General features: G+C 35.5%; 1 protein-coding gene across 1 annotated transcript; it reads left to right on the top strand.

The window, feature by feature from the left end:
- Positions 1-246: 246 nt before the first annotated feature.
- LOC145678483 (uncharacterized) lies at positions 247-21,148 on the top strand. The gene is made up of 3 exons (XM_081748666.1): positions 247-489; positions 9,680-9,912; positions 20,716-21,148. The coding sequence occupies exons 1-3, from the start codon at positions 324-326 to the stop codon at positions 21,061-21,063; spliced, it is 747 nt and encodes a 248-aa protein (XP_081604792.1). The 5' UTR covers positions 247-323; the 3' UTR covers positions 21,064-21,148.
- Positions 21,149-21,635: the final 487 nt, after the last annotated feature.

Raw genomic sequence — 21,635 nt, 5'->3', positions numbered from 1 at the left:
GTTTTACTTTTATCTCAGAGAAAATAATAGGCCCATGGGTCCTATTTTCATTGGAATTTGCGTCAACACCACGCAATATTTGCGTTTAGTATGTGGCCGTTAATATAGCAGTTATAATGCTTGTTTAATTAATTGCATTGCTTTCCGACTCCCAAAAATTTAGATAGAAGACCCTTTATTATGTAAATTAACTGTGAGAATCATTCTTGACCGAAATGGAAAAGTCACATGGCGGACCCATATACGGTTTTAAATCTTGCATTTGTCTACCAATCAGAGTACATACTTTAGTGATACGGTGATACTTTTGTGCTTCATTCAAGATGGCTACATGGACAAGAGAAAGTGCAACTGTTTTAATTGAAGAATATTCGAAACGTGAATGTTTATATAATGCAAAGCACAGAAATTATAAAAAGAAGATTGCAAGGACGCAGGCTTTAGAGGAAATATGCAAAACTGTTAACTATTATCGTCCTAATACAACAGGTATGAAGGAGGGGTATCCCTTAAGTTAGTACGAGATACATATCCTTCTTTAAGGAGATATCAAGAGAGTTAACCGTCATTTTAGCACTTAAGCAAGGATGTAATTTTTGTCGAAATTTGTTTGCAGCTTTCTGTATACAAATACGTTGTGACTGAATCCCGACTGACCTTACTAAATCTGGTGATAGTACTACTCCTACATTGAAACAAGCGTAGTGTCTGCATTCGGCAATTCCCAATAAAGAAATTGTGCAAGGTGGAAAATTTAGAGCTCTTGTATCTGTAAATAATAAATGATGTTGAAAGGGGTGTGCAGGTTTAGTTTTGATGCACCACTAGAGATAATTGAAAAATTATTATTCTTTTACTAATTTCCTTCTTTTGCCTCCTAAAAGATTTGTGCTGCGCGACATGAAAATATCTTATAGATAAAATTCAAGGAGACGACCGGGAGTAATTGTTGAAGCAATTATTTTTTGATTTGCGGATATAGTATACGTAAGACCGTCTGAGTTCCAGAAGCTGGACGCTCATACTTTTAGGGATTATTCATTGAGTATCTACGAACTTAGAAAGGGGGTAACAAACCCACTTTCATTTACTTATCCACTGATACGAAAATAAGAAAGAACGTACCTATTTGCCCTTGTACTTTATATGCTATGGCGCATTACATTATATGCAACAAGGATTTTGGTCTGCATCATGATATAAATTTAAAAATATTTAACATTTTTCGAATCGAAATCAACAAAATTTATTCTAGAAAGTAAAAATAGAATGTTAAGCACATATAATGAAGACAACGCAGTGATTTAATTTGGTAACGTATAAATATATAATATGAAGTATCCTCGCGCACGGAAGACAGGGGGTTCTCATGTATACTATTACCCAAGGGCAAATAGATACGTTCTTTCTTATTTTCGGAAATTATAAATATGGCTTGCGGATGTATGGCATAAGAATTAGTGCAAAAACTAACATGTGCTAGGTAGCCACTCCCAAGACGAAGGGTGAGTCAGAGCAGGGTAAAGCTGGTGAATCATGCGGGGTGCAGCCTAAGGGAGGGGGCGCGTCAGCGATAGTGGGTGTACGCGTAAGCGAGGAAGTGAAAAGAAGTATGTTTTGGCAAATATACGAATGTCGACTACTTGTCATGGTTTCATACTAGTAACGCTCCACTTGTAAACGTAAAATACTTTTGTACACTGTGCAGAAATTAACGGCAGGTGGAAAACACTATGCTAGCTACTAACCTACATGGTGTGCCCTGTGTTCTAGAACCTTCCCAATACCATCTAATAGAGACATCTTTTACATGTACTCACTTATTTTATCTATCGTAAAACACTTGTAATGATTTTACACTAGCAACTCTATACTTGTAAACTTAAAATGCAACTGTATTACTTTCTATAAAATTCTGTCGCCTACAGAAATGTGTTTCTTATACATATGTATTTTCATACAAAGTATTCAATTTTACCTGTACATGTTCCAAATGTGGTGTGCCAAAACTACACCAGCACATGCTGATGGTGATGCAGTACTATATGATTTGATTTTTAATGATCCTGACATTTATTTTGGTGCAGTTTTACTATACGGATCCACAGATTGTAAAACGTACAGAAAGATTTGGGCAAGTCTTTAATTTGCCCATCTTATGTCGAGAACAGAATCCTACCAACTTCTGTGGGAGACCCGGGTTCGATTCCCGGCGGGAGCTCACGTGGTTCGGAATCCACGTTAATCCGTAGGTCCACGTCTCATATCGCCTCGCTGCTGAAAGAAACGATAAACTAAAAATCAACAACCTACTATCCCCTGCAGGGCTTCTAACCCATTCCTACTACTAGTTACACTGTTGGTCCATATAGTAAAACTACACGTTCATTTTGTCAAAATCAGTAAAGAGAATTTAATTTTGTATAGGTTCTGTTTTGAAAGCACTCTTATCAAGTTGTAGCAAATAGGCTGGCTTTTGTGTAATATATGCGGCATAATTTTGGATTTGGGGGCCAGGATTTTTAAAATTAAGATTTCTTACTTGGTATATTTTCTGTACTTTTTGTTTGTTGAAGTTAGATTAGAGTAGTTTAGGTTAGATTAACTTTGTATTGGCCCCCAGTTCCCAAAACTATCCCATGTATACTATAATTAATTACGAAGTAGTACGAAGCTGCCGTTTCTATTACACACGAACGGAAAATTGGAATTCGCAATAATATGTGCAGTGTTTTTAAAAATACGAAGCTCAAAAAGCCCATGTACCCCAGAAGCACTCAAAAATCTTAGAAACTAAAGGCGAAATAGAGTAGTGAAATCGTTTTGCTTATTACAGCGTTCTCTTGATTACCGTGGAGCGTTTAAATTGGACGTTACCTTGGATATCTGCATTCTTATCGTCACTGGCGCGCCTTTTTGGTATGGAGCTCACTTTCTACTGCTGCGCATACTAGGGTAGATGCAGTTCCTGCATTTTAGAGGCAACCTATGCAAGTAGTTTTGCGTTTTTTCTCCTAGTTTTTACGACATCTGTTCATACACATAACGGTTAAACCTTCCTAAACTGATTCTGCACAGAGGGCACCGAAGAGTATCAACGCATGAGAAATTACATTTTAAGCACAGTGTAAAAAGGTACAGTGGTAGAACGCTTATCTTTGGTGCTCTAGGTCTGGGTTGATGCCTAGTCAGGTACGTTTGTGGTGGACAGCATTTTGTTCGTGCGTTTTTGCGGGGTATTTGTTTCCTCCGACCGTCTCATTCCACCAGTTCTTCCATCGTCATTCACTTGGCTTAGTCATCTGTCTCTCTCAGCGTAGAACATAATCGTCGAATGTTGATCTGAAATATATAATTTACTCAAGTAATTTAATGAGTGAAGCATTCTGGCTCATACCTGCCTAATGTGTCCTAATACAGGATCTGCAGAAACTACAATGCGAAAAACACAAACCAGCTTGTGCTAGGTGGCCACTTTAAAAAGCAAGAAGTGTATCAATAGTGAGGGCAGGACAATTCTTGTGGGTTTGTCCGTAGGGAGCAAGTGCCTAAACGAGAGTAGTCCAAATACACAGGCAATTTCATGATGTTACTATATGCCTTACGTGTTAGACAGCTTTATCGACTTAATGCATTGCATTGGCATACGTATTCAGTCCACCATGGCTTTCTTATGCATTATTACGTTTTTACAAGCATTCTCTTTGGATTTTGTTTTGTAGCATTATTAGAGACGTCAGAGGTAAGAGCCCATATTTTTTGGTGGCATTACTCGAGCAGATGGTTGTACGAAATTTTAGCACATTGCTTGCATTTTCGGGTTTCTTTTTTCCAGAACATGCACTAAATGAGGTCTAAAGACTACAGTGCATAAACCACGAACCAACTTGGGCTAGGTAGACACTAAAAAGCACGAATGCAATCTAACCGAGTCAAGGCAGTAACGCAGCAGGGGGGCCCGAGTGGTAGCGAGGTGGTGCGTTCGCAGGGAGCAGGCGTGTCGGCGACGGGGGGTAGGGTATACTCATAAACGAGGATGGTGGGAAAACACTTAGAATATTCATAATATTTCTTATCTTCAAAAACACTTGATTTCAATCCTTAAAAAAAATAAAAAATAAAAAAGCTACACTGTCTTCTTTTCTTACCTTTACGACAGAAAATAGTGTACGTAGGGCTGTAGCCTCTGTTCTGAATTTTTACTTCTTTTCCACACTTTGCACAGTTGATTTTACGCTTCATCATACCATGACTGCAGAAACTTTATAATCCTCAGGGTTGGACGTACATCATGATTTGAAAAGAATATATAAACGTGCTCATAGAACCTCAGAACTTGAAGACCGTATGAAATTATTAGGAAATTAATGGAACCATCCCGTTCGAATAACTTTATCCTGCTTTGGCTGCAAAGTTAAGCATGTTCAAAGTTGTGAGAAAAACACAAGACAGAGACACGGTTAACGACATCAGTCTGATTTAAATCACTTGATTTTTAAAATAAAAATCGTTAATTAAAATCAAATTCCGAAATAAGTTAATTTAAAGTGAAAATAAAATCACGTTTCTGTTCTGTTATTTCGATTGTGGATGATGATAATTATAAAATGATACTAAACTATAACTATAAAACGAGACAGTATGAAAAAGAGTGTCATGCAGAGGATGATTAGAGAAAATCCGGTTTTAAACCCGTAACGGGGCAATTCTGTTTTCTCTTCTTCGTAACATAGGGTTTGTAAATCGTTATTCCACCGGAGGAAGCACCATAGACATTTAAGAGGAAAATTTTTTTATGTGCCCGTCTGTTTGTTTGTTCCCAAATAATAGGAGCGTATTTAGAGGGGTCCGATCACCTCTCCAAAACATTTTTTTTTCTTTTAGATTTTATAACTTAAGGCGAAATTTATGTATTTTATATGTATTTCATGCCGCATGTTAGTTCCGACCTTTTTTTTTTAATATGCTTCTGCCAAATATCAGTAACTTTTGTGAAAAAAAAAAGCGTCATGTTAATAAAAAGTGTCACGTTGCTGTACTTTTTCCTTAATGCTTAAGAAATATTGTTTGGGAGTGAAATAGGTTAACGATTGGGAATTAATTCAAAATTCAACCCCAGTATTTTGACTTAAATGACATAATTAACATTTAATACTAATTCCTAATGCTTTTTCTTCAGTTTGCGACTTGTATTATACGAGGAGAAACATTTGATTTAAATCAACAAAATAATTTTTTAGAAAAGGATTTTTTCCACCTTGGTTAATGATCCCTCATACTATAGATGAAAATTTGTCTTTATGTGTTTTAATCATTATCATTAAAACTTTTATATATGAATGTACCTCAATAATATTGAAGTTCTGTTTGTAACTAAAGTATTAGTATCGAGGCAGTATCATGGGAAACAAGCGGTGCGGTAAGCTTTCAAGTTAGTTTTCAAAAGAAAGTTGCTTAATCTTCAGTTCTCCGTCTTGTTCCACTTGCATGTAGAACGTGAAAGTCGTTAAACCGATATTGATTATGTGCAGCTATACTTGGATCAAGACAAGAAACAAACTGACAGAAAAAAAGAAAACGTGAATATTTCTATTCAGGGAATTTACGTCGTTCCTGTACAAAAAGACACTTGTACCGCATGTTCAGAAATTTTTCTCAATTGAAGGAATAATTCAGCGAACCTCTTAACGGAATTCTCTGCGCTACAACAGATCAATGTGTTCTCTAAATGTCAGTTTGTAATTTTGATCCTAGAATAGGAGAAGCAGTTTTTTTCAGTCTCAACAAGTAAACCTTTCTCAATAGAAGATCAAATGCCAGTACGTAATGATAGAAAATACTGTTCTGTAAATTTGAATTACACCAAACCATATTCCCTAATAAAGCTTCAATTTGCGTTATTGACTTGATAGTGCTATAATGCCAAAGATACTTATGTTCATTGTCCCTAATATTATTGTACAACTATAGGTCAAGACCTATAGAGCCAGTTGTGTACTCGGGAGTTTGTGACTAAAACTTGCAATTATGTAATCTGTTATGAAACGCTACCCAATCATTCAATGAAGTCTTCTCTTGTCAAACATTATATTAGAAACAATCGTTAGGATTTGACACAAAAACCTGTTAAATATTTTGAAAGAAAACTGTCTGATTTTTTAGCAGGAAGAAAGATCAAATATAATCATTTTCTAAATTGAATTTGTAGGCTCTGTAGACATTTTTTTGCGATCAGTTTAAGAATAGGCAAGGCAGGAAAATCTCATACGGTAGGAGAGTCATTAATATTATCCTCAGCTACTAATATGGTTATAATAATGTTGGGAGGTATACCAGCAAAATAATCTGAAAGAATTTCACTGTCCAATGACACCGTATCATGAAGAATTTCACATTTATCTTTAAGGAGTAGTTAGTTGACAAAATTAAGGGCTAGTAAATATTTTTCTATTGGATTGGAAAACTACTGACATCATCAACGTGGATCATGTTCTTATTCGATTTACACATTGGGAAATTGTGAAAAAGAAGTTTTTTTTTTTTTTTTTTTTTTTTAAATTTCTGCCAGCTCGAACGATTTCAAATGGAATGGTTTTAAAATTAGACCAATTTATAATAAGTAATTAAAGAATTTAGAAAAAGAAAGAGTTTTTCAGTTTGTTCCGATTGAGCATGCTCAGGACAGGGCAACCCAGTGGTGTTATTGCCAAATATAAAGCTAAGTACGTGCAGTAGTAAAACATGTGCATTGTAGTATCCATCGCGAGGCTTTAGCCACAAGAAATATGTCTGAAGACAGTTTTCAATCAGTTAAAATTGTCAGTTTCATAAAACCGGAGCTTTGAATTCAAAACACCGTTTTGTGCAGTGAAATGGATGTTCAACATGATTCACTTTTAGTCCACACCGAATTCAGGTAACTTGGAAGGGAATGCATTGAGTTGCCTGTTAGAATTCAGTTAAGTGCAGATCTATCTTTCGGACACATTCTCAGATGCACATTACTGGTTCAGTGATATACTCTGGCGTCTGTAGCAGATTTATTCTGCCACCTTAGCTGGAAAATTAATTGTAACAGATATTAATAAGCTGTGTTTAGCTAAACAAACACAACCTTCCCGCTGAAAAAAGAATATGAATTCTGTAGTATTTCTTTTTTACATTCATTGCTTACGATTGTAAGCTCATTTCAGAACTGAAGTATAAAATCAAAAATATGTATTCATGTAATGCTTTTTTTAAATTGGTATGTTTAAATAAGTAACTAATTAAGTAGATTCTAAAATAGTTTATCTTTTAATATAAATTTACATTCTAGAGTGAAAATAAATAAATAAAAAAAAAAAAACATTATTTTGTAGAATGTAGCTTTGACTTCTGGTATATGTGTATTCTCTATGTTAAATATGTGTTACGTCAATGGAAGAGGTTGAGGAACTCTGTCCTACGGTACCCCTCACATTATCGGCAGCCAAGGAAAACTAGTGACATCGTGTTGCTATCTCAGTTTGTTGTTGCTGTCTCAGCACTGCAATACACTCATATTTGGTAGTGTGCTTACGAGTAACGAAAAGTGGGTCCAATATGACACTCCCAAACTTACGAGACAGTTGATTGGTATCACGTAACTTGGTGCCTCACTCTTCAAGACCATATCTGCCACCCATGCAAAATCATGTTCTGTGTCTAGTGGTCTAGTCGCCAAGTGGGGTATTACAAAAGCTCCTACCACCAGACTATACCATCACTACGGGCTTGTACTCGCAGCATTTGTAATGAGTGCAACATGCATTGCAGCATATGAAGTCAGTGTTGGTTAATCTCAAAGATGGTATCGACATTGCAAGTCCATACGTGGCAAGGACTACCAAGATATCATTCAGCGACTTGGCGGAGGGTACCGTTCCATCCACCACGCCCGCTGAACCAAACGCCATCCCGCTGAACAACCATTCGATGGGAAATCCTTCCACAATGAGGCAGGATTATACCACGCATTCACCGGTTTCTTTACGTCCCTCTCCCACCCTGGTAGTTTTATCACCAGGACATTACGCAGCTGCAGGAACATTGGCAAAGGGTGTTGGATGCTGATGGAAATTACTTCAAGACCTATGCTGAGTACCATGCACTGTTTCTGACGATCATGAGCAGCAAGAACTTTTCTGGTTACATTGTTTATTTTTGTACCTAGGTATACATATTGTCGGACATTACCGGCATGTATGGCCTTATATTCCTCACGTATGATGGATGTCAGCCCTCGGCAAGCACACCATTCAGGGAAGAGAGAAGGAAGGAAGCGGTCTGAATCTATATGTTAGGTAACATCTCGGCATTTGCCTGGTGTGAATGAGAGAACCCAGGAAGAACCCTACTCAAGATGGCTGACGTAGAAAAAAAGACATCTTTTCGATCGAGTATCCCCATCGTTGTTACCTTATAATTATTGAGTAAGAACTGTGGTTTCATTAAGAACGAAGCTGGTAAAAGATAATACTGCACTACTTTTTCTCATTACACATTTTTTAAAATCTTTCACAGGGTATAAATACAGGGTAGTTAGTTTTAATATTAGAAAAGCATAGTATTTTGGGGTATGGTTTTATCTCAATTGAAATGGAATAGTACGTGTGTACAGAACAAGATAAATTACACTAGAAATAATTCAGGTAAACTTGATGTACAATAAAACTGTATGGCTTGCCCATGTATCGAACCGATGTCCGACTTACTGTTCCGCGCTCGATCGCACCATTGATCTATGACATAGAGCACCCAATAATGAAAGTGTGTAGATAGTCTGGATAGGATAATGATTAATGCATCATCTCCACTCTAAGCCTGAGATCTAGGCTTCATAGGCGTAATCGTGGAACGTTAAACTGAAAGATTTCAAGATTTTTATTAAGACATCATTCCTTTTAACAATTGACATATAAAATTAGTGCAGTCGAATACGATGTAATTGAACACACAAAAAAATGACTTACACAAATTCTAATGACAGGCGCATTCTACTTTTAAGTTTGTGCATTTCCTTCCAAACTTTCTCCTTCCGAACCTTCTACTCTTCCCTGGAAGCTTGAACAACTGCAGGACAAAGAAAAATAAAAATATCAGAAACAATAAAAAGAACGGACTTACCAGGGTAGAGCAGTAGAAACGTCACCTTGTCAAACCTAAAATTGCGCATCAAAAATTGAGAACACGGGGAATCCATTATCACCTTTAAGGCTAATTTGATACTTCATACATTTGAAAGTAATATATTACAAGAACGGGTATTGAGTACAACACACCATTACAGATACGTGAACGACGTACTTTTTTTGTAGAAAGATAACACACAACTTGATTCTTTGTTGGAAAAAATTGAATAGCATAGAAAATGAGAAAGAAGGCAAACTTAAATCTTCTATAAGGAGACACAACAATAGGTTCGTTATCAGTGTCCACCATAAGCGCATTGTGGCACCCAATATATTCGATCTAAATCTACTCATTCTGCAAAGACTAAAGAAGCGCAAGCTATCTTCTAGATCATCAGGAAGGACTATAGGTATTCATCTTAGAGTGTATAGCTTTGTCTTAATCTAAAACTTTGATTCACGCACAGAAACAAGAGCTTATAAAGAATAATTATGAATACCTCTATATTTATTTATTTTCTTTTTAGTTTTAGACTGCAAGAATAAAATCAGTAATTTGAGAACTCAGTTCATTACTGAGTACCAGAAGTTGAGGCGATTAAAGGCTACCGGCTGTCCAGAAGAAGCATTACTTCCTTCTCTATGGTGTTACGATAAGTTGCTGTTCTTAAAGCACCACGTCAATCCGAAAAGTGGTTCAAGTAATCCAGATATTTTCGACGAGTTGAGCAAAAGCAAAAATGCTTCCGATGATGATGATGTAAGTACATAACATATGATCCTTATAAGCTGATTTATCAACAAATGTATAGAAATTTAATACTCATTCGAATTATTAAATTAAATTAGCCTAGTGTATGTTTTTAAATTTGTTCTTGTCCATATTTATATTTTTGCGATAAGACCTTTAAGACCTTTCATATTATTTTGTGTAAATGATTTAGTAAATGTCAGTATTTTTTGCAAGAGAATTTCGAATAAAAGAAATCTTAAATAATGTTCCAGAATCGTGAATATTAAGACATTCGAAATACAATTATTAACGTTTCTAAGGTATTAAAAGTCAAATTGCTATTTCAGATGAATATTCAACACAGCATTAAACGATCAGAGTTCCAAATTGTTACTGAGAGATACCAAATTATAAGAAAGTTACATAGATTCGATTCAGTGCTTGAATATGATTATCTTTATTTTAAATTGACATAAGTTGCACTTACTCTCAGAGAGAAAATAGAGCAAGGCTTTGTCATATGTACCATAGATAATTAACATTCTGAGCAGGCTAAACAAATCTATCAATAAGACATAACAGCTGATAAGACTTGCGAATCCATAAATGCGCTATATAGTTTATTTTACGTAATAAAAGAAATGAGTTCTACGTATAAACCTGTATTAATCAATAAATACAAATGTAGATTCTTCCGTGCATGTTGTAAGTTAATTAATATTATTTTGTAATAGAATGTGGTGTGGCAATTCGCTTTATTTATAATTGCATTACATTGATTGATTGTAATCATACTGGAAATTCAGTTGATTGTAATTTAACATATTAATTGCTGATACCGGACCTCTGGATCATTAAAATCAACAACTACTGTATAATTAACAAAAATATACATGTATGCATACATACATTCATATACAGGGTACTAATGAACTATACCGACCAACTGTAAGAGATGATGCCTCACATCGAAATAAGAAAAAGAGTTCTTATTGACCTTTGGGGAAAAGTGCATAGTTTCCGAGCTAGGGCTACCCAAAGCCGTGCAAAACATATATTGTAAACGTCATTTCGAACACGAGGAACTGTGGACTAACATTCCATGGCAGCGTAAAGGATGTCACAAACGCCTTCCAAAAACAATATGCAGTGGTAACGCAAGGGATTTTCCATAGAACATAATTCAGACATGCTCCCAACGGAATTCCTAGATATGTTCAGAGTTAAAGGAGAATCTAAAATGGGCAAAAAGTAAGCCTTGACAGAAGTGATCACTGAACGTGACGAAGGGCGATATACTTTTTGAATCTTATACGTAAAAAAAAACTGTAAACTGTACCGAGAAAAAATACCAACTCATCACACATTATACCGAACACGAGGAACCGTGGAGCCAGTCGCCGACGCATGCTGGCTGCTGCCAGGGCTTTAAGTCAGGTTATATCTGAGAACTCTGTTGGGAGAATGTCTGGGAATTATCCCTGTGGAGTATCCCATCCTAACCCATTGCACATTCTAGAAATATGCATTTTTGGATGGCGTATGTGTGGCTTCCTTTATGCTGATATGGATAACCATTCCACAGTTCCTCATGTTCGAAATAGAGGTGTGGCACTGCATATTTTGTACATTTCTGGACAGTCCTAGCTGTGTGCACTTTCGGCCACAGATCCATTGAACTTATTTTATTATTTTGATGTAAGGAGTCATCCCTCACAGTTTGTCGGTATAGTTTATGAACATCCTGTATACAAATACACATTATATAGTATGGCTATTTTTAGGACTAGGCTACAGTTAAGAGATCAGCATATACAACATTTAGCTATACTCAAAACGGAGGTTTTGAGACCGGTTAGCAGGAAGGTAGGGAACCAGTTCTCTACCTCAATGAAGATGTAGCCAATAGAATAGATAGATAGGGTGTTAGTTCATAATGAACATGGAAATAATACTCAACAATCAGATTTAGAGAGTGTGTAAAAAATAGGTGACTAAACAAATTTGGATTGTGCGAGGGGGAAAATTTAGAAGAATTGCCTTTTACTTGCTGGGTTACAGTATCGCTCCACCTGCTTCAAGAGCCAGTACAATGACTCACGAATTGTCTCTCAAACCACGACGAAGAGATCAAGGCGCAGGTGGTGTTGCAAAGCTAAGTTTCTATCTTAAGATATCAGAATCGCCCCCTTATGAACTACGGGCTTTTTACTAGCTCCACTTCGTGACGTGCTCTCCATTGACTAACATCAGAGTTCCCAGCCTTCCTCTTGACTCTCAGACAGCTGGATGACGTTTTGCTCTCTACCACAGAAGTCGGGTGGTCCTTATCCAGAACCACAAGCAGAATGATAGGCAGCGGCCACCAACAGCATCAGGCTATGGACACAGATGAATAACAACAGCTGCAAGGTAAATAACCACCTAACCTTTGTGGCTATAATATTTACGAGACGATTCTGTTGGTGGTATGACATCGTGACATAGATCGCTCCTCCCAGAGGGTAATGACGAAGTATCAGGCCATGCTGGCAGTGGGGAAAATTTGGAATGTGATTAAGAAAGTGGTGACTTACAGAAAAGTGGTTACTGCTATTTTACAGTACGTGAACGGGAAAGGAAAATTTCTAGAGACTTAATTATGTCTCAATCAAGTTTCGTAAGATTATGAAATGGAAGTTCTCCGACTACATGGAATGGCTTCTGTAACTGAGGAGACGTTGAAACTTCCTTCTTCTCTGTCTGGATCGATGTCCTGTCGTATCATTGGTTCGATAACCGATACTAATTGGTTACTTCATAATAGCTAAAAGCGCAAAAAAATGACAGTAAATTTTAGATCTAGTATTCTTGGTTCTTTTAATGAATGTAAAAAGTGTGGCTTTTCATGTAACTAATCTTAATCATTGTGCATGCTACTAACAGGAAGTTTTGTTGTTGTCTGGTCAGCCATGTTGAATAGAAGTATAAAATGTAAATACTCTTTTTAATTCATGAGGTGTGTTGCAACGTGGCGTTAATATTGCACCAATCCTAACAGTCTGAGTTTCTGGCAAATAGTCTGTCAATTTTACGAAAAGATATTATTTTTCGTCATAAGCAGTTTCTGGCAAATAATGTATCAATTTTGTGAGAAAAATTTTCATTGTCTATTATTAACCAGATATGTTTTTACCAAGTTCTGCTGCTTAACAGCTCTAAAGAATCATAACCTTATTTGAGTATCGAATATTTTTAATTGAAGTTATTCGCACTAATTACTCATTTAATGTTTACACACACAAAAAAAAAAATTAACAGTTTCTCTGTTTGATACATTGTGTGTAAACAGTAGTATTAAGGTCAAGGTTTTGCTTTACGTACTTATGAACACCAAGGTTATGGCTTGCTTTTAACATGGACTCCTATAACGTAGTGGAGCCTTTATATTTAGTTTAGACGCTACGCCATTGTTCCCTTGGAAAATTTTCATTTTGATTCTCGCTTTAGACTTCGTTTGGAACTGTTCAACGAACAACAGAAGTGCAATTGTGTTTCATATAGAGATTTTCTGTAGTCCTTTAAGTTTATTTTTAGAAGTTACATCACAAGATAAACACATATCAGCAGGGAACAATATTTCTCACTTCTCCGTTGCAAGAAGCATGCCATCTAATAGAGTTCTAGAAGAGGTGTTTTATTCAAAAAGGTAAAAGTGTGACAATATTTCAAAGAATTGAAATATAGTGAAGTGCGTGTAATTCCATGTATATTAGAATTCACTATTGTCATTTTTGAGTTTTAAGGTGCGTCCCCGCCCACACGCATCAGGTTACACAGACACACATCCAAGCTGGTTGTTGGGTGCTTGCGGCGCGAGATGAGGCAGAGCCAGACAAAACAGCCGAAATACATCACCAATGAGTGTTTCATATAGTAATACTGTATTAAGTTGATTTTCTTCAATTGAAGATTGTCTGGCTATTGCAGAACATAATCTACCCTAAATAGTAATGGACCCAGGCTGATAAGTATAAGTAAAAATTTAATATAGTATCCAGCCACAATAGTCTTTTCGCGATCGGTTCATGCTCACAGACTTATCGCAGTCGTAACGGCGATACGTGTAAATTTTAATAGTAGGGACAAAAGGCAACGAACTTATGCTTTGAAGATATATTTTGATAAAAAGGAAAATAATAAATTTTGTTCATTTTGAAATATAAAGTTCATATTTTGTTTTATTTCAGTGTTGTGAAATTGTCGTATTTTAATTCAAAGTGTTAAAAAAAAAAAAAAAAAATTGAAAGGAAAAGATTTTGTGAAATGATCTAATCTTTTACGTATAAAACATTATAACACAATCCTATTTATATTTCGTAAGTGATTTTTTTTTCATGACTATGTTTGAGTATTTCTATATGTGCATGTTAGGCTAAGATGCTTGATGTTAAATATTTGATGGGCATCTTAGATAAGCTTCAACCTACCTGATCCTACATGGTCGGACGATGCCCAGTTAGATAATTGACGTAATTAATCATTGATTGTGTCTTTGCACTGGTACCCAAACGAATTCTTTAAACCGCACTTGGAAACCAAGTTTCTCATTAATACACACATTTTTGAACATTGTGTTGAAGGAGACAGTATTAGAGAGATTAATAATCACCATGGAAATATCATTTTATGAAAATTGAAATATTTTTAAGTGTATATATATATATGCAATGTGTGTATATGTATTTGTTTGTTTTGTGATATTTGAAAAACATTATCTAGGTCATAGAATTCATGTTCACATAATTTCTGGCAGTAATGTCACATTAGCGTAATCATAGAACCCATGGAAGACCAGGAAATTGCGGCCCACATTATTAGAGAGCCGTCGTTACGTCTCACGGTAAGGAAAACATGTGAGCATAAACTTCTTTGGATGTCCGTCACACATAAACACGGTGTGTTTTTGGTAATAAGATGAAAGGTGACTCCTCAAACCATATATTGCGTTTCCAGTCATCGCCGGTCCATTTTGCGTGTTCTCGGCAAATTTTCTTGACGTGAAAGCGTTGTTGACAGTGATCAGCGGCTCGGAAATTGCAGCCCGACCGCGGATATTCATGTTATGCAGCTCGCCACATTTGTTTTTGAGATTCTTCACCGTATACAATCCTCATCATCTAAACCTTCAGTGGATGACAGCTTTCCGCACAGGTGATCGCACGTTGGTTCTGTTTGGAGGAATTATAGGATTACGACTTCTTGTAAAATTATTTATTTCCTGTTTAATTCCATAAACATTTGCTAAAAAAAATAATGAAACAGGTTTAATTCTATTTAGTTTTTAAAAAAATCACATCCAACTAAAATCGTAAATAACTATTAAGTACTATACGCAATGCATTATGCAAGTAGTAGTTCTATGCTCTGCATACCACTTCTTCCGCCACACTTTCTTGGAACCATTTCTTGAACCTTCTGTAACGTTATGAATCGTTCCAGAACTGTATGGAAATTTCTAGAACTTAGTGGAAATCTCTTGAACTTCTAGAACATTCGTTGTTTTATAATATATAATTTTCCCAACTGAGGAATATAAATTGCCATTCTGAAAAAAATCTCTGTTACGATCCATAATGCCTGTTTGCTGACAAACAAGTCAAACAAGTATTGGACATGCTGGTAGGCAGCGCTCATAATAGATGGGTAGTAACTGTGATGCGCAACAAGCGGAGAAAGAGCACTGTTATGCGGAAAATGTTCACATGCCACGTTCAGAAACAATGGAACATAGATATTTGAAGCCGTGTACGCTGTTGGCTGTAAGCTTGCGATGTCGCAGCGTGATATATATAATAAGAAGAGCGCTTCTATCACTGAAAGAAACAAAATCTTGACGAAGACTCTCGTACGCTCTCCGCAAGAATCACATAGGAAATAAAGGACTATTCCACTAGAACAGTTACTGGGAGATAGCAGAATACCACTCGAAATCCAAATTATTGGTGCTTATTTGTTCTTTGGAGTATCCATCAAAGGAAGGAAAAAACATGTACGGTAAAAGGAAATCACGAAAGAAGTAATAAGTTTATAGCAAAAGAATCCAAATTTCTCAAATTCAGGTCATAGAAGCAGAACTGGATGAAGTTCTGAACCTACAATGAATGTGTAAAACGAGTTAAATATGATATACTGTATTGGGTGATGTTTATGACACCATGAAAATAAAGTAGAGATGCAAGGGCTCGAAAAAAACGGCTTTTTTGAAAAGAAAAAAATGCTCGGTTTTTTCTGCTTCGCTTTTTTGCTTGGGAAATTTTGGACTTTTTTCAAAATCCTTCTTTAAATTGATAAAGCAAACTTCGTTTCGCATCTCTGCAACACAAAAGCTCATTTAATTAGTGGTTGATGCAGATAATAATATAAAATGTCGAAAATGAACCATGAATTTCGAAAAGATATTTCAAACAATTTTAATTCTTAACATATTTATATTATGAGACCCAAAAGATTAACCATTGTATATAATAATAATTTTTTATCCTCTTATATACAAAAGTAAGTACTCTTTAAAAAAATACACAATTAACTAGCAAAATTGTATGTAGTATTTTTATTTGAAAATATCCCACGTCTTCTTTTTGAAGCAAAATAAAATTAAAATAAACATGAGAGAAATATTTACATTTATATGATACGCTTAAGAGCTGCACATTAAGAGCTTCGTTTTGGTTAGTTCTGTACATTCTTGAAATTTTACAGTTAAATTTTAACTTTATATACATTGTAGGCAATGTTTTATATTCTGATTACAAATTACAAAAGAAAAAAAAAAGGAAAACTGTTATATACATAATTTATTGTAGTATGTGTGTGAGTTCAAACAAATAACACCGGCAGGGCAATAATATATTTGCTGGACACAAATATACAGCACAAATGTAAGTTTCGACACTGTAGCCTTCTCAAAAATAATTATGTTTTGTCTTTTCCTTCATTACGTATATCATTCCGTCGTCAGTGTGTTATAGCTTATAAGTTTATTATGTCTGACTTCTGGGACTTTCATAAAAATTCGTACTAGAGTAAGAATGAAGAATTATCATTGTTTTATTACGATGCAACGTATTACTTTAAAAGACTGAAAGAAATGCAACCTTTGTATGGAACGCTCAAAAATCACCTATTTTGTTAATGCACATCCACCTGAGCATTAACAGTGACAGAGCAAATAACACGAAGTTTGCAACTATTATTTTAGTCCAGTCATTAGGTACATTTTGGGTGCAAAAGGCTGAGTTGTTCTGAAATTTGGCAGAATAGTAAACTTGCCAAGTTTGTGACCAGGCATCGCCGTTCGCTTCCCCATCTTGAAAAATGGAGGCATAGGGGTCTAGGAAAATTCGGTGTACAGAAAATTTGGTGTACGGAAAACTCGGTGTGGAGAAAGTTAGGTGTAAGGTGGATTCGGTGTAATACATATTTTATATTACAGCGTATGATAACTTATAAACTTCAAATTGTGAAAACGAAAACGCCATAAAATGCACCGAATAAAATGTTATTACATATTTCAAGAAATTAAAATTTATTTTTTGCATTGGGTCCGATGTCTCTTACATGTCTTTTATGGGGGATTACTATAGGCCTAATTTGTTTTCATTGCACAATCAATCTGACACTTTTTGTCAGAAATAAAACAATCATAACTATAAGTTCAGAGAATAGTTAAAGGAACATAATTTATTGAAACAATTAAAAACACCTTCTATATAGTGCACCATAGAATATGTATACATATATAAGATGCAAAAATATATTGATGGAAAATGTCTTAGTGGGATGGGCAATATAAAGTGGGTTGGTTTTATCAGATAATAGTTGTAGAAATAGTATTGAGATAATAATAGAAACAAAGGGTAAAAGAATAAATAATAATAACAAGTTCAGTAAAATATTTAGCCTATTACGTTCTAAAAGCACCTACAATATACCTAGGTACACTATGGATAATATCGAGCCTTGAGAGCTCAAATACCATATGTCCAATTTTTCTAAATATTGACTTTGTCAGCTATTTCGATAGCTTGATACCTGCCATGTTAGGTGCACAAATATATGTCCACTGTAAATAGCTCCTTGACAATATACAATGAACAGTTATCGCAAAGCTCAAACTCACTGCTTTGCTAGGGTACACTTATCACTTGGAAACAGTCTCCCGAAAAATTTAGAAAACGACATATGACATTTGTGCTCTCAAGACTCGATATATGCATTACAAATGCGAGATTCAGAATTATTTGTCAAAATGACAAATTTAAGGTACTCTCAAATATTGAACAATGTTACAATTTCCAAAAGTGGTTGCGACTGCAATCTGGAAGTGGTGTATTTATATTTCTTCTTACTATTATGGGAGTGACCTGCATGTTACCGTTCAATTTGGAAGGTCGCTAACGTCTTCTCCCTTTGCAGGACATCCAGCAATCTCCATATTGATGGATGGCTGCCACTTGAGCGCCGAAACCCCTAAAATTTTTAACTTTACTCCTCCAGTAACCTACACTTATCTTTGGAAGTAGAAAATGTTGGAAGACTCTCTCTAAAACAACATGAAAATTTGTTTTAAATTAAATGTTGATTGGTAGTGACGATCGCTTCGCTAAATCACACGGCCCTCGAATTCAGATTATTTCAAGATCACTATTTTTTAAAATTCCTTATAGTAGACAGTAAAAGTACGTTCTACACAAATGAACTTAAAACTAATACGCTCCTTTATCCTCAAAGTTAAGTTTCTAATGAATCCCACGCTCTACGGCAACAAATCTTTGTTTACACCTAGCATTCCCCACACCGAGTTTTCCGTACACCAAATTTTCGTGCGCCGAATTTTCTTACACCAAGTTTTCCTACACCGAATTTTCCTGTTCCCGAGGCAAAGATAACATTAAGCATTAGAACTCCATTTCTCCAGAGACTTTTTTTTTTTTTATTGAAAGTGGGAGAAGAGAGGATTCGCAATACATTTCCTACAAAGTTATATATAAATTTTGAAAATGTCACTGATTTAGCTCATCCATAGTTTCATGTCTAGAGTCCGCTCGCCATTGGAACGCGTGGTCTCAGGTTTAATCCCTACTGTGAGCCTGATGCCTCAGATTCAAAACCAAGTAGCGATTCGATTCCTACTTTAAGTCGCAGGTCGCGTCTCTATATAGGCCTCAGTAATGAAAAGGGACGCTAAGCACTCTAACACACCAACTAAACGGACCGATACTTACAGTAGAGTGCAAACTCCTCGTGGTAGTCCTGAAGGTTTCTGAAGTTTTAACAAGAGGAATTTTACATATCATTACAGAACTCTCCCTTTAAAGTAAAGAAGAAAAACCACGGAATTCATTTCAGGTAAGTCAAGCAAAACTGCACAAGAAACACGAGTGAGTTGTTAGCTTTCGCGCTTCTATCGCGAAGTCCGGGATCATTTGAAAAAAGTTTTTCTTAATTCCATCCGAGAATGTAGAGATAGTACATGTACTGTGAGGCCTCGCCGACTTTCTTCCTTACTGTTTTTAAGTCGTTGTTATTACTAATTAGCAGCAGTGACGCTTTTGCGAAGGGGGTTAGGGTGGGGGTGTCTTTCGAACTGAAGCCTGTGCCCCGAAATTACGGAATTTCTAAAACAAACGAAGTATTAGTTCTGCCTTTACTGATAAACTTCAAGCTCCTCTCAAATAAAAATAAGGAATTTTTAGAAAAATTAAACATTAATAAGAAAAACCTGTCCCAAAATACTTTTCTAAATCCGCCACTGATTATTAGTACAAAATGGTCTTCAAGGTTGTATCCGGAAGACTACTGCGGAAGGAATAATTAACACTTCTGACCAGAGTATACACACTTATTTATTAAAAACTAGAATACAGTGTAACGATTTCGACAACTTAACGTTATCTTCATCAGACATTAACTGAAAGAGACATCCCCAGAACATAGAAATTTATACTAAAAGTGAAAGTACTAAAGTTCATTGTTTGCATGGGAAGCCACCTGAGTCGTATTTCCCCGGGCGTCAGCTGTCGGCCACCTGTTCTAATTAACCTCCCACCTGTGTTTATCTTTTTCAAATATCAGTAACACACCTGTTATATATACTTGACCAATTGCCTTAAAAACTTTCTTTTAATCTGTTTATGGTATGTTTTATGTCGAATTTTCGGTTTGGGGTGACCATTTTTACCTAGGTAGAAACTAAATCAAATTAGTGTCATTTGCATTACTTTTGAACAAAAATTCCTCGATTTATTACAAAGGAAAAAAAGTTATACTTCAATATATACGGTAATATTTGCAAAATATTTTAATTCTTTATTCCAGCAAAGAAAGTGTACTCAGCAGTATAATTGCAATCTAAAAAGAGATTAAGATGTTCATCTTGAAAAACTATAAAAAAACAAAACTCATTTTGCTCAGAAATAGTGTGTTTTTTTTAAAGCTCAGACCCCTTTTAAATGCATTAATAATAATTCAATTTTTCCAGACGCTAGTCCTGAATGTAATTCTCCTGCTGCAAAAGTTTGATTACACCGAATGTTGCTTTTACTAAAACTACCATACATTGAGATCTCCATGCACCAAATTTTTCTATACCAATTCTTCGGCTTTCCTCAGTTAAATTATTGAATCTGAATCGAAGTATATTTAATCAGTTTTTCCGTAAAATGCTAGTACGAGTACAAATCTGGTGATGTCTCTCATATTTCCAAATAAGTACAGGTAGATATCGTAATAAGTTATCAGGATAATTTATCATAATTATAACATAATGTATATCGTTTTGTGTTTCAGGACTTCTCATATGTGACAGTTTGCATTAATGAAAGTGAGGTGAAAGAAGAAGAAGAAGAAGACGAAGACGAAGTTTATGATAAATCTTCACTGTCCTCACGCCTTTTCCAGCGTGAGTCTCCAGCGATGCAGTTCAAGAGAAAAAATAGTGAAAGCGAGGATGTGGTGAAGAGTACAAGTGACACACTTAAGTTTATTAAAAATAAACCAGTACTTGATGAGTACATAAGTTTTGGAAATTTTGTGTCATCTTCCGTTAGGAATATAAAAAATGGCGAACTTAGGAAAAAATTGAAACATGACATCCTTAGAATTATTATGGAATACGAGGTACAAGATGATGAATAAAGTTCATTTAAGTGTTGCTTTTTTTAAGTAATCAAATCTTATAGATTTTAGAAACTTTGTATCACCTTAAGTTTATATATATATATATATATATATATATATATATATATATATATATATATATATATATATATATATATATATATCGGGTGTTGCAAAATAAGTGTTACAACTCTTGGGAGGTGACTCCTGCCACTGAGCAAGAAAAAAAGTTCTCTTGAACTTTCGGCTATCGGACATAGTTTCGGATCTACAAGGTGCCGAAAACGTGGGAAAAGGACTTTCGGACGCCAATAGTTCGGAAACTATCCAACATAAAGAGGGCGGGTAAAGAATTCACTGAAGAAGTCATACCTGCTGTATTGAATTTTGCATGTTTTAGAATCCTACCATGCACGCGCAAGGGATTCCCCAAAGGAACGTAGGGAGTCTCGGATAATCTGCCAAATGAAAATTGGTCTAAATGGATATGAATTGATAGGATTTCTACAGGTGACAATAATTCGTTTGTATTAAATCGATATCTGGAACAAATACAAAATGGCGGACACCTTCATGCCCGTTGTGTGTTG

The sequence above is a fragment of the Thermobia domestica genome, chromosome 2, assembly GCF_964235325.1.
Source record: "Thermobia domestica chromosome 2, izTheDome1.hap1.1, whole genome shotgun sequence".
Lineage (NCBI taxonomy): Eukaryota > Metazoa > Arthropoda > Insecta > Zygentoma > Lepismatidae > Thermobia > Thermobia domestica.
This window is presented reverse-complemented; position numbering and strand designations above follow the sequence as displayed.

What these genes read in the sequence shown, in the direction of transcription:
- LOC145678483 (XM_081748666.1), top strand. Translation starts at nt 324, where the DNA reads ATGGCTACATGGACAAGAGAAAGTGCAACTGTTTTAATTGAAGAATAT. An exon ending in TTATCGTCCTAATACAACAG is followed by an intron (nt 490 to 9,679) that starts GTATGAAGGAGG and finishes TTTTCTTTTTAG; the next exon opens with TTTTAGACTGCAAGAATAAA. An exon ending in ATGCTTCCGATGATGATGAT is followed by an intron (nt 9,913 to 20,715) that starts GTAAGTACATAA and finishes TTTGTGTTTCAG; the next exon opens with GACTTCTCATATGTGACAGT.